The following is a 20,186-nucleotide window of genomic DNA, read 5'->3' as shown; positions in this document are numbered from 1 at the left end:
GACGCTAGGGGAGTGCCCGGAAGCGGGTCGGTCGGTGGGTGTTGGGGTGCGGAAGTGTCTGGGGGAGGAGGCCGCGGTTTCGGCGCTGTGGGTCGAGGGGGGCTTCCCCACCGGCACCCGTGGGCCTGCTCTCTCTTCTCCAGGGATTCCCCGTAGCTGCGCTATGGCGAGCCCCAACATGCAGGTAGAGCGACGCGCCTTCCTGGGGCGGCTGGGGTGGCTCTGCGCCGGGCCTGCGGGCGGGGTGGGGGGATAGGGAGCGCAGACGGCTCAGCTGGCGGGGCCGGCAGCCGCGGGAGGTGTCGAGGGGACTCGGCAAGTAATAGAGGCTGCGGATCAGTCCTCTGGTCAGTACCGGCCTCCGCTGACAGCGGGTAGTGGGCCCCGCTGGAGCGGCGGGGCCTGGTGTCCACCTGGGAAACGCGGTTGCCTTTTGTGGGCTAGGTGCGTAGTTTGGCTTAGGGTTTTTCTAAGGCTAACGACTGTAGGAAGTTTTTGCCTGCTCTGTTTACTGTTTGTGCCAGCCCTCGGTTGGGGCTGTATAATTTGTTCTGTGGCTGTTTGGCAAGGCAGCAATGACCTGTGTTAGAAACAGTCATTGTCTCTTCAGCTGTTTTGAACCATGATCATTTCCTTAAGCTCATTACGGCCATGTGGTGCTTACACTGGCAAAGCTGAGGGAGGTACTGCAGGGTCTAGAATAAACAGAAGGAGGATGAAACCTGTTTAAGATCTCATGTTCTTTCTGATGATGATGTTCATCAAGCTATCAAACCACAGCCTGATAAATAGAATTTGCGCCTCATGGATAGTTAGAGCTGGACATCTACGCTGTGGTTCATACAACTTTCTAATAAACTATTTCCTGTTTGATAGCAGTGTTGAGCTTCGCAGTAGCAGACTAAGATGCCAGCTAATGTAATAAAGTACTAGGACTGAGAATCTAATACCCAAGTAATAGTCTTTGGTATTTACAAAAGCAGAGTATACCAAAACCAGCCCTTACATCATGTAGACTTTTTTTCTATTTCAGAGGGCTGCAACATGCTCTGTTTTCTTACATTTCCATTTTAGAAGGTGGTCTTTGCCATTTATTCTTTGGATTTAGTGTCACATGCATCACTTTGTCGTACTGTAGCCAGGAACTGTTGGACTGTTCTGTGGTAGTCAGAGGTACTTAAGAACTATAAGGAAGTATCTTCTAGTTTTTGAATAAATTTTGCTCTTTTGCCGATTTGAATGGTGTGTAGAGGGGCCAAACAGAGCCAGCACAGCATGAGCAGCAAGGAGGGGATTGCCCAGTTGTATGTGGTAAGCTGCTTATCGGCTTATGATTTCCCCAAAAAGGGAAGACTAAAATTCTGTTCCAAAGAAACAGATGCTTACAGTGTTCCAGCACTTGCCACAGCAGAGCTGTGGACTTTACTGGGGATCATTGTTTTTAAATAACTTGCTCTGTGATTTCAGGTAGATCTATTGAGATGATCTTTGCTTTCAAGACACAACACGGAACAACAGAATGAGAGATTTTGTTATTTCTTTTTTCATGGCCACTGTTTACTAGTTTTGTTTTGCCTGAAGCATGTCCGAGTGTCCGGATAGCTGCAAGAGTATCTGTACTGGAATGTCTAATGAATACTCCTTGCTGTAGTTGAAACTCTCCGCCTTGCTCCCAAACATTGCCATAATCATATTGAGCGTACTAACACTGCTTAGGAAAATGAATTGACCTGATGTGGAAAAATACTTGTGGGGCTATAGAAAATTTAGTTAATGTTGGGTAACTTTGGCTAAATGACTGCCTGTTTTAAATTTACGTGAACTAGTCATTCACACCAACAGTTTTAATTGTCCTGAAGTGGTATGGGCATTCCAAGGAGGAAAGTGTAATAAAAGGTAATAAGCACTTAAGAGCAAAAGAGTAACGGTGATACCAACAAATCCACAGGTCAGTGTATGCAATACACTGGGTGGGTTAGATCACAGTTTTATTTGAAACTAGCCCAACAAATAAATTAAAAATCCATGTGTAACTCCTTGAACTTTTCTTGATGCTCGTGATTTGGGCACATCCTCTGTCTGGTGGGTTGTTTTTTTTCTCCCCTCCCACTGTAGTGTTGATTAGTATCTCTCACTTGGATATCAAGAACCTAAGTCCTTCTAGACAAGCCAAACAAATGTATTTGAAGATGTCTCCCAGTATAGGACTGGAAGTGTGATAGTGCATTGTAATCATGTACTTCCTGTATTGACTCTGTTGACAGAGCTTGCGGATGTTGTCAGTCCTAGTTCAAAGCGGCTGGGTCTGTGATTAAAAAAAACCCTTAGAATGGATTTCCAAATCTTTCCATTATAAATGTAAGAGATTGGTAAGGTAAAGTGCATAGACAAACTAGTAGTAGTTCCAGCTTACTACACAGTTCTTCTCATTTACACTTTTTCGTGTGCTAGTAAATTTCAGCAGTTTGTTAATCAGTGTTATTAATGGATAGAAACATTGTGACACATACAAAGCACATGTAAGACTTGCAGTCGTTTGCCTTCAAGTTTTTTGGGGGTAAATGTTGAAAAGTGGAAAAGCTGGCAATCAGAAAACATAGCAACAGCTTAAAATGTCTCTTTGGTCATGCATTGTGCTCTCATGTAGCACTTAATTATTTGCTTGTATTACAGAAAGCAATAGACCTTGCTAGCAAGGCAGCGCAAGAAGATAAAGCAGGAAACTATGAGGAAGCCCTCCTCTTGTACCAACATGCCGTGCAGTATTTTCTCCATATTATTAAATGTAAGTGTAATGTATTAGATGGTTAAGTAGAGTTTAGCACTCTCATTGTACAGCATAATCTCATATGTAGACATAATTACTTAAATTTTTACAGTCATTGTCAATTGGTAATTGTAGTTTGACTGAGGTCATATATTTTGCAGCTTTTGCTTTTACCATGTTGTGTGCTTGCTCCATTCTTGTAAGTAATCAGATTATTTTTACTTGTGTTTTGGTTTAGACAGGGAGGCAGGGGGTTGCTGTGTCTCCTCTGGACTTTTGTAGCAGTGTGTCAGGCAGGCCACTGCACAGGAAAATGTAATAAGTACAGGGATCCCTGAATTTCTGTTGTGCTGAAAAACCACGTGTTACACAAGCAGTCTTTGTATCTACAGAGTGGTTTTTTGTTCCCTAATTCATGCTGGTTGCTTTTCTACAACCTCTCTGCTGGCATTTTTCTTAATGTTATAGTCTGCTGTTCATCTTGGCCAGCAAAATGTATGAGATGGATTTGTATGTTGTATTTTTTCTTCAGTTTCCATATTCTCATTATTTTATGCCTTTTCATGCTTCTCTGTATCTTTTGTGTCATGTCCAGTATTTGTATGCAAGGAGTAAGCTTTCTTAATGTAGTTACAGCCCTAATCTAAGTGGGCTAGGGTAACTCTCCTGACATAAGTGCACTTGCAGATCTCCATGATTTGGAAAACAAAAACCCACCACTATTTTCTTTATAATCACTTAGGTAATTTGTGTTTATCAGTTCCTATCCATTTATATCTTACAGACTTTTATCGGAATGTCACTTGCTGTGCTTTTGACAATACTGATATATTTTTTGAAACTTAACACAAACCTAATGTTAAATTTTGATTACTGATTCGAAATACTGTGATAATGGCTAAGAGAAAAGTGTGGCTGTTGAACTTAACTCCTTCAGATGTTTTATGTAATTTTTTTCTTTGACAAGAACGTCTTTTAAAATTGGTAGGCTATGGAAAAATAAAAGTATAATTCTAAAGAAAAATTGCTTAGTACAAGCAGCTTCTTAATGAGGTATTTTAAGAAATTAGTTAAGGCAATGTATAGCTTTAAAGGTTGACAGTAAAGCTTCCAGTGCCATTATCTTTAATCCTTTACCGTCAAATTTTAATGTTTAGGTGTATATTTGTTTTCTGGTAGGTGATGACTTTCTGTCATTTCTTTCTATGATATAATGGCAAAAAAAGTAGTTGAGGTGTTCAGTTATGTGGTGAGCCCTGAGAGAAGTATATTGATAAGACATAAAGACAGCAGAGATTGTCTTGTTTTCTGATTGATACACATGTGTTTTACTGTTAACAAGGCATTGTTTCTCTTTAAACTCTTAGATGAAGCACAGGGTGATAAAGCAAAACACAGCATTAGAATGAAATGTAGAGAATACTTGGACAGAGCAGAACAGCTGAAAGAATATCTGAAAAAGAGAGAAAAAGCTGCACCAAAACCAGTTAAAGAGTCTGGTCCTGCTGATGGAAAAGGGTATGTTTTTGCAGAAGGTAAAGCAAAATACTTCCTGAACTCAGCTTATGCTAGAATTCAACTCTTCAAAGATAATTTTAATTAGTATTTTTGAAATGCTTTGGATGACTACTAATGCTGAAATACAGCAGGCTAATAGAAGAAAAATAACATGAATTAGCATCACAGGAATTTCTGTGCTTGTTTACTGAACTGTGTGATCATTTGCATAGGAAATTCAGTGAAGAATAAGAGCTGTTTCAGACTAACACATAATTACTAGATTTAAAGGCAAAGAGTCTGATGTCTCTTAAATTTTTTCTACATTTAAATACTTGCTAGGAAATAAGTTCAGACTCATGATTACTGGGGCCTGAGTTTGATGTGTCTCACAGTTGATAACAGGTGCAAAGCTCTATGTAGGGTGAAGTTCTGTGAGATGGTCTGAATCACCCTAATGCCTTGCTGCTGCCCAGACTTTCTGCTGCTTTCCTTGTATTAGATTTGTTTTTGATTTTGCTATATCAGAGATGGACAAGTGGAGCCACCTGAACAAGCAGAGCTTCTTTTGCACTTGCTACTGCCTTTAAGGGGGTAGGAGAGAGAGAAAGGGTTCAGGATGATGCCTTTTAGCGGATTGCCCTTTTTAGCAGTGCTGAACAGCTACAGTTACTAAGTTGTCTCTTTGAAACTTCACCTGATTTTCAGTCTCCTTCATTGTCTACTTGTCTCATCAGTTTTATTTTTTGAGCTGTACTGTGTTCTGCTGGTTTATAATCGAAGGAGCTGATAACATCACAGAGGCTACATGTATTTCATGACCTCCTCTCCAACTGTTCACTATCTAGTCTCCTTTTATTCTTCTTTAACTTTCAGTTTCCTTTGCTCTGAAAAGATGAGGGTGTAATAATACTAGATGGAATTGACCAAGTCCTGTTGCAATTCCAGGTAGGGGACAAGAGCCAATGTCTAAAAAAAACATTTTAGGACTTTCATATTGCTTTCTACAAGGGCTTTTGTTTTCTAACGGCTGGCTCAAAGCATGTAGAGGTATGTTAAGAGGGCTCAGACTGGTAAGAGGAAGTTGAAATGGTGAGGAGGGTGAATTAGGAAGAATGCGGTGTAGAAAACCGGTAGTACAATGATGTGAGCTTGTAGAGATCTGAAGGCTTTACAAGGTTTCTTTCATTCCTTAGCCTGGTAGTTTTCCTGCTATTTGCATTATAATTTTTATCCAAAGACAGCAGTCTCTTTTATTGTATTTCAACTTTTTTTCTTGTTTCAAATCAGGAATGACAGTGATGGGGAAGGGGAGTCAGAGGATCCTGAAAAAAAGAAGCTACAGAATCAACTTCAAGGTAATTTTGAAGTATTCTTTTCTTCAAATAGCGGGGGTTTCAGTCAAACAAGTTCTGTATTTTTGTCACCTAAATGTTATGGATTAACTACCTGTCTGTAAGTGGCTCAACTAGTATGCGCTTTTCACATGCAAAAGCATAATATTTCTGGAAGTATGGGTTTGCATGCTATGAAGTCATAAAATGACAATGTTGAAATGTATCTCCTGTACGCTGTACTTCATGTTAAAATTGTACCATTTATCAGGATAGCATTTTCCAATGGGAAAAGTTGCAAAATTCCACGTAGCTGTTGGCTAAACTGAATCAGTATTTTTTACTCTTAAGTGCATTAGAGTATTGCCTAGAGGCTAAGGTAACAGACATACAAACAGTATAAGCAGGAACATTTTCACAAAAGCTTATGCTCAAGTTCAGGAGTTGAGAACATGGATTCTTGCCTATTTATAGTAATAGGCAGCATTTTCTCGTATGCAGTGTTGATGTTCTCCCAGTTGAACATCATAGTTTGGTGTTTCTGTATCACTGACTGTATGCAGCATTTGAGTTCAGTGTATAGCAGCTACCAGTTGTTTTGTACACAGTAAAAAAAGAGGCTTTATTTGGTATTTATTACTCTTTAATGGTGAAGAATTGTTCAGAGCTTCCCTGCCAGAAAGTGCTTATGGATCTGAAGAAACTTCATTGTTCTCCACTCTTTTTTTCAGTGCAACAAAGATCAAATGCATTTACCAGATCTCTCTGCCCATGTATTTTCAGGAACTATTGTATCATATTTGATACAATATTTGTAATAGCCTTCAAGAGCTATTGTATCATTTTTGGAAACTGCACCTTTTATGCTTCTCTGCACGTTTACTTAATCCTATGCATAGTTATGTGGGACAGTTTCCTATGCTTTAAAATGACAGTAAAATGGTGAGCTGCCTCTCACTATAAAGGGTTTGTTTCTTCGCACATGAATCTGACCTCATTTCTTATTTCAAAAAAGTTTCTTGCATCCACCACTTTTTTGATACCTCCTATAAAGTGACAGTTTTCTTGCTTATACATTTGATGGCTTGAAAGCCTGAAATGTGAGATCCTTGGTACCTTGAATCTTAACACAGGAGTCTGTTACTTGGGTAATACAAGCTCTGAACAGCCTTCAGATTACTCAGTTTTATTTTGCTTCCCACAACAGCTACAGAACTTTCCTGTATTTAATATTGCTGCCTTGTCCCATCTTCCCATCTAAAAGTAATCAAGACAAAATAATTTTTAGTATGTCAGGCTAACCAGTGTGAAGTCTGAAGAGAAGGTTAAATTACAGTTCAGTTGGCTAAAGTCAAACTGACGTTGTTGATTAAGCAAGATGGGACTTGTTGATAAACTTTGAGAGAATGTGGCTAGACTATGACACTCTGCAGCTAAGCAGGCTGCATATAACCTTTCTGATTCTTTCAGACCTAGCTCTTGAAGCTTTTTACCATTAGATGATCCAGTTGTTTGCTGCATATATGGAGATACCCAACAACTTACTTCATCTGCCGGAGAGTCTTATAAATACTGGGCTAGTGCAGCTACATTGCTTCCCTTGTTTAAAATGAAATTTCAAATTTTTTAGGAAGTACAGTGGTGGTTTAGTGAAGAGATGGTATCTGTGTACCTACTGGAGAAGGTACTCCTCTGTGACTACTAAATGCACATTTGCTGGTCAGTTACAGACTAGCTTTAGCCATTGCAGGACCTCTACTAATTCTTGAGTATTCTGATTATCCATGGCTTAATGGGGTAAAACAACATTATAGATTTCTGTAGAAATAACATCTATTTGACTTAGCTTTTATATCTGCTTTGAAGTGTCTTGTTTTTATTCATTATGGACATGAGCATAGATTTCTTAATTTTTTAATTTTTTTTTTTCTTTCCCCAAAATGGACTTTATTGAAGTTGTATGTGCATCCCTAACTTATGCAATCTTTTCTTATAGGAGCAATTGTTATGGAACGACCAAATGTCAAATGGAGTGATGTTGCTGGCCTCGAAGGTGCCAAAGAAGCACTTAAAGAAGCAGTGATCTTGCCCATTAAATTTCCACACCTATTTACAGGTCAGAATTACAGCATTTATTTGCTATCAGCCAGTCAGGAGTAGCACTGGGGTCTGAGAAGAGTGTTGTACCAATGTATCAGAGACTCGAGCTGAGTTTTTAACAAAGGGATTGTGATCAATCTGACAGAAGTTTCATGGGTAGATATGGAAAACCTCTTCAGTAAATTAAAAGGACTTCATCAGAAAAATAGTTTGTCTTTCTACAGTATTTTGAAGGCTGATGTTTTCTCTCTTCCAGGAAAACGAACACCCTGGAGAGGGATTCTGCTGTTTGGACCACCAGGGACAGGAAAGTCTTATTTAGCAAAAGCTGTGGCAACAGAAGCAAACAACTCTACCTTCTTCTCAGTATCTTCCTCTGACCTTGTATCAAAGTGGTTAGGTGAAAGTGAAAAGTAAGTTGGAGTTGCCAGAGGTCCAGGAAATCACTGGCAAGAAGAAGTTAACATAAAGCTAGATAAGTTGCTGTGAAGAAACTGAGTTTGAGTGGAGGGTGATGTCCTTAAACACAAACTTAAGGTGTTTCTATGTTTCATGCTGAAGTGCCATGGAAAGGTATCATTATGTTCTGTGTTTTGTACTGCTGCAGCTGGCCCTCTCTTCAGTGCTCTAGATATTTTTTTAAAACTAGCTCAGAAGGGTTTCAGGAGCACTGTGGGGCTCATTCTCCTGTGCTTGGCTCTAATGCACACTACATCAGTCTGGAGTGTTGGGGTACTCTACCTCTTGGCCTCTCCCCACTCAACTCTCCAAGCAGCTGTGCTGTTAACACGTGACATGTTTTTGTCCATATGGAGGAGTTTTTCTTTATTCTGATTTCAAGCAGTATCAGGAATCTAGGAGACTTGCAAAAATAGGTTGGAAAAGAGGAGCAGCCATGAAAAAAAATTTCATGGTTTCCAATGCTAACTCTTCACTTGTTACTATGTATTATGTTAAGACCACCAGGAAACCTAAAGTGACATGTTGGCTCTGGTCTAGAAGTCTAGGCTTCCAGTGAAGACTTGCCAAATTAGGAAAGAAGTCTGGGATTGCCGTAAAAAAAGGACTTCCATGTGATGATAAGAATACTTGCCAAAACCATGCTTTGATGGTTTGAAGTGTGGACAACAGAGTAACATTAAAGTTGATGTGATGAGGAAGAAAGGCTGTTAAGTGTTTGAACTGGATTTTTTCCCACAAAACTGGAAAGCTTAAGCTGCTTTTCTCCTCTGCGAAAGGAATACAGAACTTGAATCCAGCTTGGCATTTTTTCTGCTTAACTTCATTTGAGGCTGTTGCCTGATATTTAGTGTTGGTGATGTTAAGGATTTCCCAGCATATTCTTACTTATTTTCCTTTTTAACTTGGGAAGATATGTTAATAACATTAGGTTACGATCATAGAATAGTTAGGGTTGGAAAGGACCTTAAGATCATCTAGTTCCAGCCCCTGATGTTAAATAAGAGAACACAGTGTTCTTTCCAATCTGCCTGGGGTGGTGGTTTTATATAGTCCAGGTTGTCTTGTACAAATGTAAACTGAAAAAGGGCCTTTTCTTGCAAAACCTTTATGCTTGGCTATTCACTCAGTAAAATGCTGAGACTTGGAGCTGGAAGAATATAATATAGTTTGAGTAGCTTTTTATTAATACTTTTTTTTTCAGCTTTCTCTAAAGGAAGTGACTGTATCATAATCTCAAGTTATGTGTTTTCACTGGTGTAATCATTAAGATAACTGAAGCTGTTTCCTTTTTTAAGATTAGTGAAAAACTTGTTCCAGCTTGCCAGAGAAAACAAACCTTCTATTATCTTCATTGATGAGATAGATTCCCTCTGCGGGTCAAGAAGTGAAAATGAAAGTGAGGCTGCCAGACGGATAAAAACAGAATTTCTAGTCCAGATGCAAGGTAAGTTTACTTGGTTTTCAGAATCGGTCAGAGGAATTAAGATACATATGGTAAGGGCAGCTTGCATGAAAACATGTAAAAGATCTGCAGTTGCACCCTGTTAAGTTTTCATGACATTTTAAACCAGTCTCTGTTTATTATCTAACATGTAAAATGGTGTCTGCCCTGATACAGGGGTTGGTATTGACAATGACGGAATCTTGGTCTTGGGAGCAACAAACATACCCTGGGTTTTGGATTCTGCTATCAGGAGAAGGTATGATGGCATTTTTTTTTTTTTTATGGTATGAAATTTGCAAATTTTGTGAGGGTTCAATCTGAGATTGCTTCAGGTAGTAATCCAGCTCATGTTTGCAGACATAGCTAATGTTTTACGACTCAATTCCATGAGGTGGACTGAGCAAAACTAATAGCCCCTCACCCCTTTAAAGAGGTAGGTTGTTAACTCTTATATTGGCCCTATAGTTTATTTGATTTTCTTTGTTTAGATGATTGTGCTTGAGCAAGCAGAAAACTATTCTGTTTCCTTATTGGCTGGTTTTCTGCTGGGCTTGGGGGACAAGTTACAAAAAACGCACTTCAGAAGGGTAAGAGTGAGTAAAGCTTTCCTTTCCAGATGTTAAACTGTTGTGTAGCTTGAGTTCTTTCATGGAAATGTACCTTTATGTTACACGGAAACACCATGGTTTTCTGCTGGTCAGGCATAATTTGCGATCTTTTGGTGCATGTTTTAAATGCTCTTCTGTAGATAAAGAGCTTCCATACCTGTATTTGACTAGCTGGATCTTTCTTTGAGCTGCAGAGCAGCAGAGGAAAAATTACAGCTATGTGACAAATAGAACTATGTTGTGATGAGGACACAGGTTGGATAATGGTAATTTTCGTGGGCTAAAGAAATACTACCTTTTTTTTTTGTGACTGTCACTGACCTTATTCATATACTTCATTGAAGCTGATCACACTTTGATTAGAGGTCAAACCAGGTGACCCCCAGAGGTTGCTTCCAACCTGTATGACTGTAGTTCTGTGTGAGACAGATTTGGAGGTGAATATGTTGCTTAAAATTTCAAGTCATTCTTGAAATTCCAGCACTGGGGTCCACAGTGGAAGACAGAGTGATAGTACACCATGGAGATAATCAGTGAGGGCTGAACACCTCTCTTGTGAAGGCTGAGAGAGTTGGGCTTTGTTCAGCATGGAGAAGACAAGATTCGAGGGAGACAGTAGAGCAGCCTTTCTATATATAAAAGGGGCTTTTAAGAAAGATGGAGAGATGGTTGGGGGGGAGGGGGTTGTTTGACACTTTTTTTTTTTTTAACCAAAGTCTGTAGTGACAGGAAAAGCGGCAACAGTTTTAAAATGAAAAAGCATAGATCTACATTGGAGGAAGAATCTTAATGATGAGGGTGGTGACGCACTGGTACAGGTTGCCCAGAGAATCTGCAGCTGCCCCATCCCTGCAGTGTTAAAGGCCAAGTTGGAGCTTGGAGCAGCCTGATCTAGGGGAAGGTGTCCCTGCCCATGGCAGGGGAGTTGGAAGCAGATGTTCTTTAAGGTCCCTTCCAGCCCAAATCATTCTGGGATTCTCTGCAGTTTGAAAGAGTAGCTCTGTAACTCATATCCATAAGACTTAAAGGAACTTGTGCAGCAATGGCAATAATCAAATTAATTTTTCATGAATTTCACCTGTTTTGTCATGTATATCAAGTTAACTGTATTCTAGACTTCGACGTCACTCTTACTTCATTGGTGGGAGGTAATCCCCATAGTGAGAACAAAAGCTGTTTCAAAGGAAGAACTGCAGTTATCAATATTTTGTACTGACAGCTGTATTCAGAATGACTTCAAATTTGCTTCCAACTATGAGCTTTCCTTTAATTGGAGACTGTAGAAAGTGGTTGTGTCAGCTTGCTATCAGACAGTTCTTTGAGTGTGAAAATGCTCGAATGGACTTCAACACTTGAAGACTTTTTGCCCCCAGTTTTTTCTTTTAAAACAAACTACTGGAGAGAATCTGGACAAACTTCAGTCTGAAGAGATCTTTGTCATAGAAAGGAAGTAGTTGCTCTGCTCTGGATGTTATCTTATGCTAGCTACGGATTTATTTATGTGAACACATTGTTGAATATTGTCCTTAAGTGTGTGGGTTTTTTTAAAGGTTTATAATATTGAAACTGCTTCTTTCTAATACTCTTAGGGCCAAACTGTATTTATTTGCATAAGCTTCTTTCCACCATGCACCTGCATGAGCTAGCATCTGTAGAAATTTTGGGTTTTGTTTTTAAACCAGGTTTGAGAAGCGTATTTATATTCCTTTACCTGAAGACCATGCCAGGGCTGCAATGTTCAAACTTCACCTTGGGTCGACTCCAAATCTCCTAACAGAAGCAGATTATCGAAAGCTTGGAGAAAAAACTGAGGGATATTCTGGTGCAGATATAAGCATCATTGTACGTGATGCACTGATGCAGCCTGTTAGAAAAGTACAGTCAGCTACTCACTTTAAAAAAGTAAGTAGGATTCATTTTTTTTTTTTTTTTTCAGTTATTTCGTCTCAGAACTGTCTTAATTTGAAAGTTCCTTGCAAGAAAACTGAATTTGGTTTTGGGTAATATTGCATGCTTATGAGTGTCCTTTTTATCAACTGTGGGAGAACTTGAGTATTTTTCTTCTATTCTTTTCTCTCTACCTCCCCCAGTCCTGCCATATATCTGGTGGAGCTAGTTTCTGGGTATTCACAACTCTTCATGTCTCTAGGTAGTGTTAAAAGTATTCAGTTTGAAGTTTGACTTAAATGGGAATGTTAGAGATACTTTATTTCTGGATCAAGTTACATGGTTCTTTATGATTTTCTACCATGTTTAAAATAAATGTATTCCTCATCCACAGCGGAACAGATGGATTATAATTATGCACATTCTGCTTGCTTGGCATATTTTTCAAACTGACAAATTAAGGTTCTTGTAAAGTTCTGGTAAAAACATTGATTCATTGTTACTTGTTACAGTATTAAAGATACGTGAAAACTAAGCAAACGGATTTTACAGGGCTTTTGAGGAGCTTTTCCCAGTTTAAAAACAGAATAAGTATTTTGAAACGATTTGATAAGTTTATTCTGGGTGCAGCTCAGCAGTAACACAGATTTAAACAGTATTTGTTTAAAAATAAGCAGCTGGTTTGATCTCTCAAGGATTTTCTAGATGCTTCCGTCTTGTAAGCAGCAATACCTGAGGCATTTATCCACTGCTGACTCTAAGTGACAATGACATTTCAGGCTAAAGGGCTATTACCTTTTAGCATTTTCTTCAAATTTTGAAGAATCTGAGGCACATCTCGGATTAGCTTAGAGCAATGAAATAACCTTGGTTATCACAGTTTGTGGAGGAAGCCAAAAGGAATTCTGGCCTCCTTTTGCCCCTAAAAAGGAAGGGAAAAAGCACACAACTAGAGTACTTTGAATGTTCTTGCATAAGCTAAGTGTGTGGTTAGTACTTCAGTTTCATTCAATTTCCTATTTTAGAAGCAGAATCTTAGGTTTATTAATTATTTGCATCATAATGGACAACTCGGCCCAGTTAAACAGTGCTTTCCTAAATTATTACTAATTCATTGTAAACCATTCCTTGCTCCACATGATGACAGAGGCTTGTCAGAGTGCATTTTGAATATTACGATATGTGCTCTCCAGCATCGTGTTCTAAATGCAGTTTGGGGTAGTAAATCCAGTTCTCTGCTATTAAAAGTAGCCAGCAAGTGTGTATCCTTCAGTCTTTGCATCTGTTTTGCGTTCCTGTGGATGTATGATGCTTCAGGTAATGTTGAAGGAAAATAAAACTGCGGGTCCCAGATAACGTGGTGCAGAAAGGTAACAGATTCCTGGTGCTCCTTTTCTGAAGCTGCACATCAAACGTTTTCTCCCAGATCGATCGGGGGGGGGGAGGGCAGGGATGGTTTCTGTTCTCCCACTAGATGGTGCTGTTCTCTCTCGAGTGCTGCTGAGGTGGTGTCAGAAGCGCTCAAAGCTTTGTGGTGCATTATGTCGAAGATGGACTAGCTGTCTCTGGCTTCTTCACTTGAGGGACACTTGAGGGTGATTATTGAGCAGAAAGCTGTTAACCAGCAATGAATGAACTCCCAAAGTAACTGGGGATTCAGAAGGGTGGTCTTCTCCAACTAGATTTCCTGGCATGTTAGTTTTCCACAGAAATCCTCAACCTTAGGAGGAAGCTTCTTCTGGGATTTGACCTATGTGAATTTAAGTATCTGGCTGCAGCTGCACATTATCAAAGGAAATGATGTCAGGATATTCATACCATTTATTTTTCCCAGGGTTGGTCTTCCCAATGGGTCTGTATAAAATCAATATATAAAATATATCTGTATAAAATCAAGGGATATTTTTGCTCTAAAGATGCTGTTCAGCTTCTGGGTTTTGTCTTTAAGATTTTAACTCCTATAAACTGATTACTTTCTTTTTTCTAGGTAAAAGGACCATCAGTGTCTAATCCAAATACAATGGTAGATTTGTTCACCCCATGCTCCCCAGGTGATCCTGGAGCCATAGAAATGACATGGATGGAGGTTCCTGGTGATAAATTACTGGAGCCTCAAGTTTCCATGGTAGGTAGTCTTTTGTACCATTTTCTTCCTGCTTTGCAGAACTCTGAAAAGACTTTAAAACCTTTTTCAAATGGGTATGCAAGGCAGTTGGAGTTGTTTGTTTTCACAGATGCTGGACATACCAGATAACATCTGAATTCCCAACACGCAGTGCTATAGTATGGCAAGCTTGTGGAAAAGCCAGCTCTCTATCCCTGATAAGCATTTCTTTCTTATTGTTCTTGTCTGCAGGCATGCAGCTGCTGTCTTTTTATCCATAGACAGCATCTGGCTCTTCCACTGTTCTTTCACTTGTCTTTTATTTATAAAATCATAGAATGGTTATGGTTGGAAAGGACCTTAAGATCATCTAGTTCCACCCCCCAATTTTATTTTTTTTTTATTTTTTAAAATTTATTTAAAACATTTGGGAACTTAGCCCCAAGACATGTTTCCTTCCCATCGCTCTAGCATTAATATCGACACTGGGAAATGCAAAATTATATTCAGTGTAAACTGGGAGGTGATGTGCCATAGGTAAATATTGCCCATGAAATAAATGCAAGCATAAAGAATAAAATATAAAGAGATTGTGGATATAATAGTAGTTCTGGTTAAATTTGATCACAGGTGATACAGCTCTTTTAGGTGTTTTCTTTGTGCACCTTAAAATACTTGCTTTGGTCTAGGGAATAAAATATGTAATTTTTAGACAAATTGAAATTGTAGTTCACTGCTTAAAAAAAAATAATTGCTGGGCACTTATTCTGTAATTTTTTCCCTAAGAGGGGAAAAAAAAAAGCTTCTGAATTTCAGTATTACATTTGAGGGAAGGACTTCATAAACAGATCTGTGCTGCTGCCATTTCTTGTGTGCAAAGTTCTGTGACGAATGAAAGAAATGAGTTTATTTAATGGAAATCACAAACCTCTAAAGCAGTAGGCACTGCTTTGTAAATATAACCATCGCTATATTTCAGAAAATCATTTTCTGTGCATATTTGCACACTGAGGAAGTACAAAAGGAAATATGCAGGTGCAGGCCTGTTCTGGAACTTCTGCCTGCATGGTCTATCTGGATTTCTTTAATCAGTCTTTCCTGGAGTTCAACATAATACGTTGTGTGCTCCTAATGGTACCAAGGCTCTGACTGATGCACTATAATTGCACAGATATTTAAGTGTCCTTAAAAAGATCAGGCTTTAATTCTTTTTAAGCAGGGTATCTCTAGTCATGATATTAACTTTTGCTTTTACTCATAATTTTATAGTAATATGAGGTGTTAGGCATTACTTTTTTCCAGTTGCCCTTGGCTAGGACTTGATTAGTTTTCTGCTTTCAACTTTATAGATCTGTGATTTTTCTGAACTCCATTTTCTAGTTTCTATTTATCTAGGAAATTGACTTGATTGAAGAGACAGATTACTGGTTATGAACAGTAAGACTTTGCTAGAAATGAATCACAAACGGATATTCTATATGCTTGCACTGTAAAGAGCACATGGGAATATCTGATTATTTTCCATTTTTAAACTCCTGAATGGATGAATGGCATAAACCTAAACCTGAGGTTTCATTATTAGAAAACTCAGTGATGATGTCTGTCTTCGCAGGGCTAAAATGTTGCCTCTGTGCAGGAGTGTTTAGGCTTACTTAAAGCCTTGTGTAAATAGGAGCTCCTATGGCCATATTGTTTTAATGGGCTTTTTAATGCATATTTGTCTTAGCAACCAGATTGTTAGCAGTGGTACTGTACTTGTTTCTGAAAACACTTGTTTTCTTTTTTGTTTGTTTTTTGACAGGCTGATATGCTCAGGTCGCTAGCTAGCACAAAACCAACAGTTAATGAACAGGACCTGGAGAAGTTAAAGAAGTTTACAGAAGATTTTGGTCAGGAAGGCTAAACCAAAGATATATGTGGAGCATTAGAACTTTTTTTTTCCCTTTCTTAAGTATTCTTGTGTCCTTACTGATGGCACTTCAAATAAATGCCAATAAAATCACTCCTTTCTGACTTTGCAGAAGGAATACAAGGTACCTTTGCAAAGACCCTTAAGCTTTTGTATTGTATTGTTTTCCTCAGATGTCTATTAAATGTCTTCTATTGAAAAATAATACGAAAATACAATTTTAAGGTGAGACAGCAAAGTGATGTGGTAATGTCTATTAAATGCTAGAAAACTTTAAATCATTAGTTCAATTTTAGGTATTATATGAAACCTGGGTACAAGTGAGTTTTAAACTCCCAGTAGGCTCAAAAACCCCTTTTTGCAGGTGGAGGAGAACATATTTGGGTGTGTTCAGTATCAGTCAATCAGCTTCCATATTAATTGCTCTCATTTCATATAGAGAAATGTATCAAAATTTGCTAATCAGGCATTTGGCAAGTGTGGGTTTGCTATTAAAGTAAGGAGAAAACACTGTGAGGGTAAGACTACGTGGGCCAGTACTTTGTTTAAATACTGATGGAACTGGTATTTGGCTTTTTCTGCTATACTGTGTCAGAATTTTGCCTTAAACAGGAAGGTTTTGTTTTTAACTCTTTACTAGCTGATACGCACTGTCACTATGCAATTTAGCAAAAGTTTGTTAAATGCAAATATGTGGGAAGGTGTTTACTGGCTATTCTTGTTTTGGAGGTTTTTTGGTTTTTTTTTTTTATTGTTGTCTCTAAACCTTGATTTACTTTCTGCAGGAGTTTGACTGAAGTTAGAAAAAAGCATTAGTAATATCCTGTAAGATTCCACATGTCAAAGCTGGCAAGGTGTAGGTAGTCTTTGGAGAATGTATGGGAGGTATTCTGGGAAGTAGCATGCTTTCACGTGCGAGGAGAGTATAACAGATGTTTTAGCCACAGACTTTCTGGTGATAAATTAACCCAGAATTCTACTGATAACTGTTGCATACGTTACATCAATTTAGTGCTTAAACTTGGAGAGAAAGCTGGCAGTTTAGTACAGTAGTAGCACTTCCACTGGTCTCTTTCTGAAGAAATACAAATTGAGATGTGCCTGAATGTGACTTACAACACTTCCATGTCAGCATTGAGTTTGTGCCTTGTAAGTTTGCACTGGCTGTAGATACAGAACGTCCTTAGGATACTCTGTTCCAGGATCGTTGTACAACTCTATCTTGTATAGGCTTTGTTTAACTTGCATTAAAAGAAATTTGCACATTTTGTGTGTGTATGTTATAGGTACATATACACATACATGATCATCTTTCGATGGGGTTTCGTTTCCTTTATGTACATATTTTATGTACTTCATAAATCATAGGATAGGTGAAATTTGCTGTACTTCATTTAAGTAAAATGTTAAGAGTACAACACCAGCTATGTTATTTGAGTGTTTCTTCAATGTTCAAGTATTTTCTGCTTGGGTTTGGTTTGGTAGTATTTTTTAGGCTTTGGTTTCTATATTTAATAGCTAAACAAAATATTTAGTTAAAAATTCTTTGATCTGCAAGGTGCTGAGCTTTTATTTACTAACATGATGAAACATTCTTTCCAAAATCATTCAATTATACACAGCTTTACCTTTGTCTTATGTTGGAATATGTAAATGTGAATAGTGGACTACAAATCTTTTTACGGACCTCTCTGGGGGCAAAGGGGCAGGAATTCCAGTGTAGGTGCAGGCAACTGTGGTGAGTAAAATCCTACAGCTTTGCAATAGGATTGCTTTTTCATAGTTGCCTCTTGTGAATACTTTAGAAATATTCACAAGCGTATGAGCCATATACTGTCAGGGCTTTCACTCAGAGGTTTGACGCTACTATCTGAAGTACTTGTCTCTTCACCTTTTTTAAAATGAGAGTCCTTATTGCAATCCTAAAATTCTCAGGAACTTTTTTTTTGGTTTGTGGTAGGCTGATTTGTCCTATGAGTTTCCACAAGCTGAACTGTGTAATCTCTTATCTTTAATGTAGAAGGCAAGTATACTCTATGTTTTAAATTTACACCTTGCTGCTTGCTCAGTTGTGGGATGACATCTGTAACAGAAGCACTAATGTTTGATGTTTAAAGTTGCTTTTAGAAATATATTCCAAATAAACATTGCTGCTTAGAATTGCAGCTACAATGACAAATTTATGGTTTGCTGTGTTTTTAAGGTAGAAATAATTAATATATATCCCAGAGCTACCTAGCTAAATTATCCCAGAATAGATGATAGCCTAATGGGGGGTGAGGGCTGCAAAATCACTTCTTAGTTTTCAGGGTTAATTGAAAATACTCTAAATAATTTATGAAAGGTTGTATTTGCTTTACGTAATCAAACCCTCTTTAAATACTGGATAAATTAGTTGTACATTTTTTATATAGTCTGAGGTATGACTCACCTTTGGCTAGTTAGCTCACATTTTTTTCCTAACTTCTGATGTTACTGCTTACCCTGACTGTAATATGAAAAAATGCCGTTTTCCTTCCTGTGGGTAAACTAGTTGGTCAATTAAATCAGTTGTGCGTGTGCTGCTGTTCTTTACAGATGGTTTCTTCACATTGACATTAAACTTCTTGGATTTCCTGGCACTTGTGGCACACATCTCAATGCATACACTCACAGGGTTACAAAAGCTCCGTAAATTGACTTGGTGTGTTTTTTAACATGTTGCCTGATTGACCTTAAATTCCCGAGTCTTGTTTCTTCACTAATTTACCTGTTAGTTTTGTCATTCTCTAGCACAACCAAACCGTACAAATTTCTTTCAAGGTTTTTGTTTAATTTGTTTTGGTTTTGAATTATCTGCTGGTCTTCAAATATGCTTTTGTTTTATTTAGCAGAGCACAACATGTATCTGAGGGAGATACTCTTGAATCAGCTGTTATTCATGCTCGTGTCTGTCAGGGGCGTCTGATCAGTTTGCTCTTTCTGTCAACTGAAGCAAAGAAGCTGCTGGATGTTCCCTGGTCAGGCATTTTGATCTCCTTTTTCTGTTTATTTAATCTTCTTCCTAATAAGAATATTCTAAACCTTTTTCATGTTACTTCTGAGGATTATCTTGACATGAAGCTTTCTAATAGTTCTGAATTTGTTGAAATATGCAGGAACATCTTTATTGTGCTGTTACTCTTTCCTTCCTCCAGAATTACAAGCTTGTTTCACGATTGGCTTCCATACATGTTTTTGGTCTTAACCAGATCCATCCTAGTAATCATGGTTGACTTAAAGCCATTCCTGTAACTTACGTAAACTGTTGCGAGAACATGGTGGACTTTGTTTCCTGCTGTGCTGCTTTTCCAACAGATAGTTAATTCTTATCAGAACACTGTTGCCTTTGTTCTTGAACAGGTAGGTTTTGTTGTAGCTCTTGTGTCATAGTGCCAGTGCCTTCCCCTTTATTTTTTCTTTAGCTTTTTATTAACAGCATTTTAATCTAGATATTTTATTCCACAAATCCTCTGTCATCATAATTAGGTGTGTAAAAAAAACTGTTAATTGTTCATTTATCCTCTGTCCTGGCATTTGTGTAATGGCAGCCCAGGTATTAGATAAGCATGTTCTGTTATTTGTCTTTTGGTTGCTGAATTACAGTTCTTCCTCTCCCTCCCCCACCTGTACATAGACATATGCATGCAGGCCCTTCTGCTGGTAGCTTTTTGACGAGGCCACTTTTTTTGTGCCATTCTCTGTTTACTCACATTTGCATCCTCTATCCTACATAGGAGGCTCCAACTTGATGAATAAGTGCTCAGGCATACTTCTTCCCTTCACCACATAGATTCAGTATTTGGGGATGCCAAAGTCCATCTGGCACCGCCTGGGCCGACTACCTACCACATGTTGGTCTGATGGTCCTTTGCAGAAATACTTGATGTTTTAGGGCTCATTTATTTGGACTTGGTCATGAAATCAAAATATGATGTCCCATCTGCATCACAACAGGAGTTAAGTTCTCAAAAAGGCTTTGGTCATGTTTTGAGACATCTTCATCTTCACTTGACACCTGACTGCAGGGCTGATGCTGATAATAAAGCCAGGGTT

General features: G+C 38.4%; 1 protein-coding gene across 1 annotated transcript; it reads left to right on the top strand.

Moving 5' to 3' along the window:
- Positions 1-12: 12 nt before the first annotated feature.
- Positions 13-18,291, top strand: VPS4B (vacuolar protein sorting 4 homolog B). The gene is made up of 11 exons (XM_062617744.1): positions 13-184; positions 2,674-2,785; positions 4,135-4,285; positions 5,555-5,622; positions 7,595-7,714; positions 7,955-8,111; positions 9,456-9,604; positions 9,779-9,860; positions 11,895-12,114; positions 14,087-14,224; positions 16,005-18,291. Exons 1-11 carry the CDS (start codon positions 164-166, stop codon positions 16,104-16,106), a joined length of 1,320 nt encoding a protein of 439 aa, XP_062473728.1. The 5' UTR covers positions 13-163; the 3' UTR covers positions 16,107-18,291.
- Positions 18,292-20,186: the final 1,895 nt, after the last annotated feature.

Source organism: Pezoporus occidentalis, unplaced genomic scaffold (assembly GCF_034315485.1).
Source record: "Pezoporus occidentalis ecotype Australia unplaced genomic scaffold, CSIRO_AGI_Poc_V1 ctg2, whole genome shotgun sequence".
Classification (NCBI taxonomy): Eukaryota; Metazoa; Chordata; class Aves; order Psittaciformes; family Psittacidae; genus Pezoporus; species Pezoporus occidentalis.
This window is presented reverse-complemented; position numbering and strand designations above follow the sequence as displayed.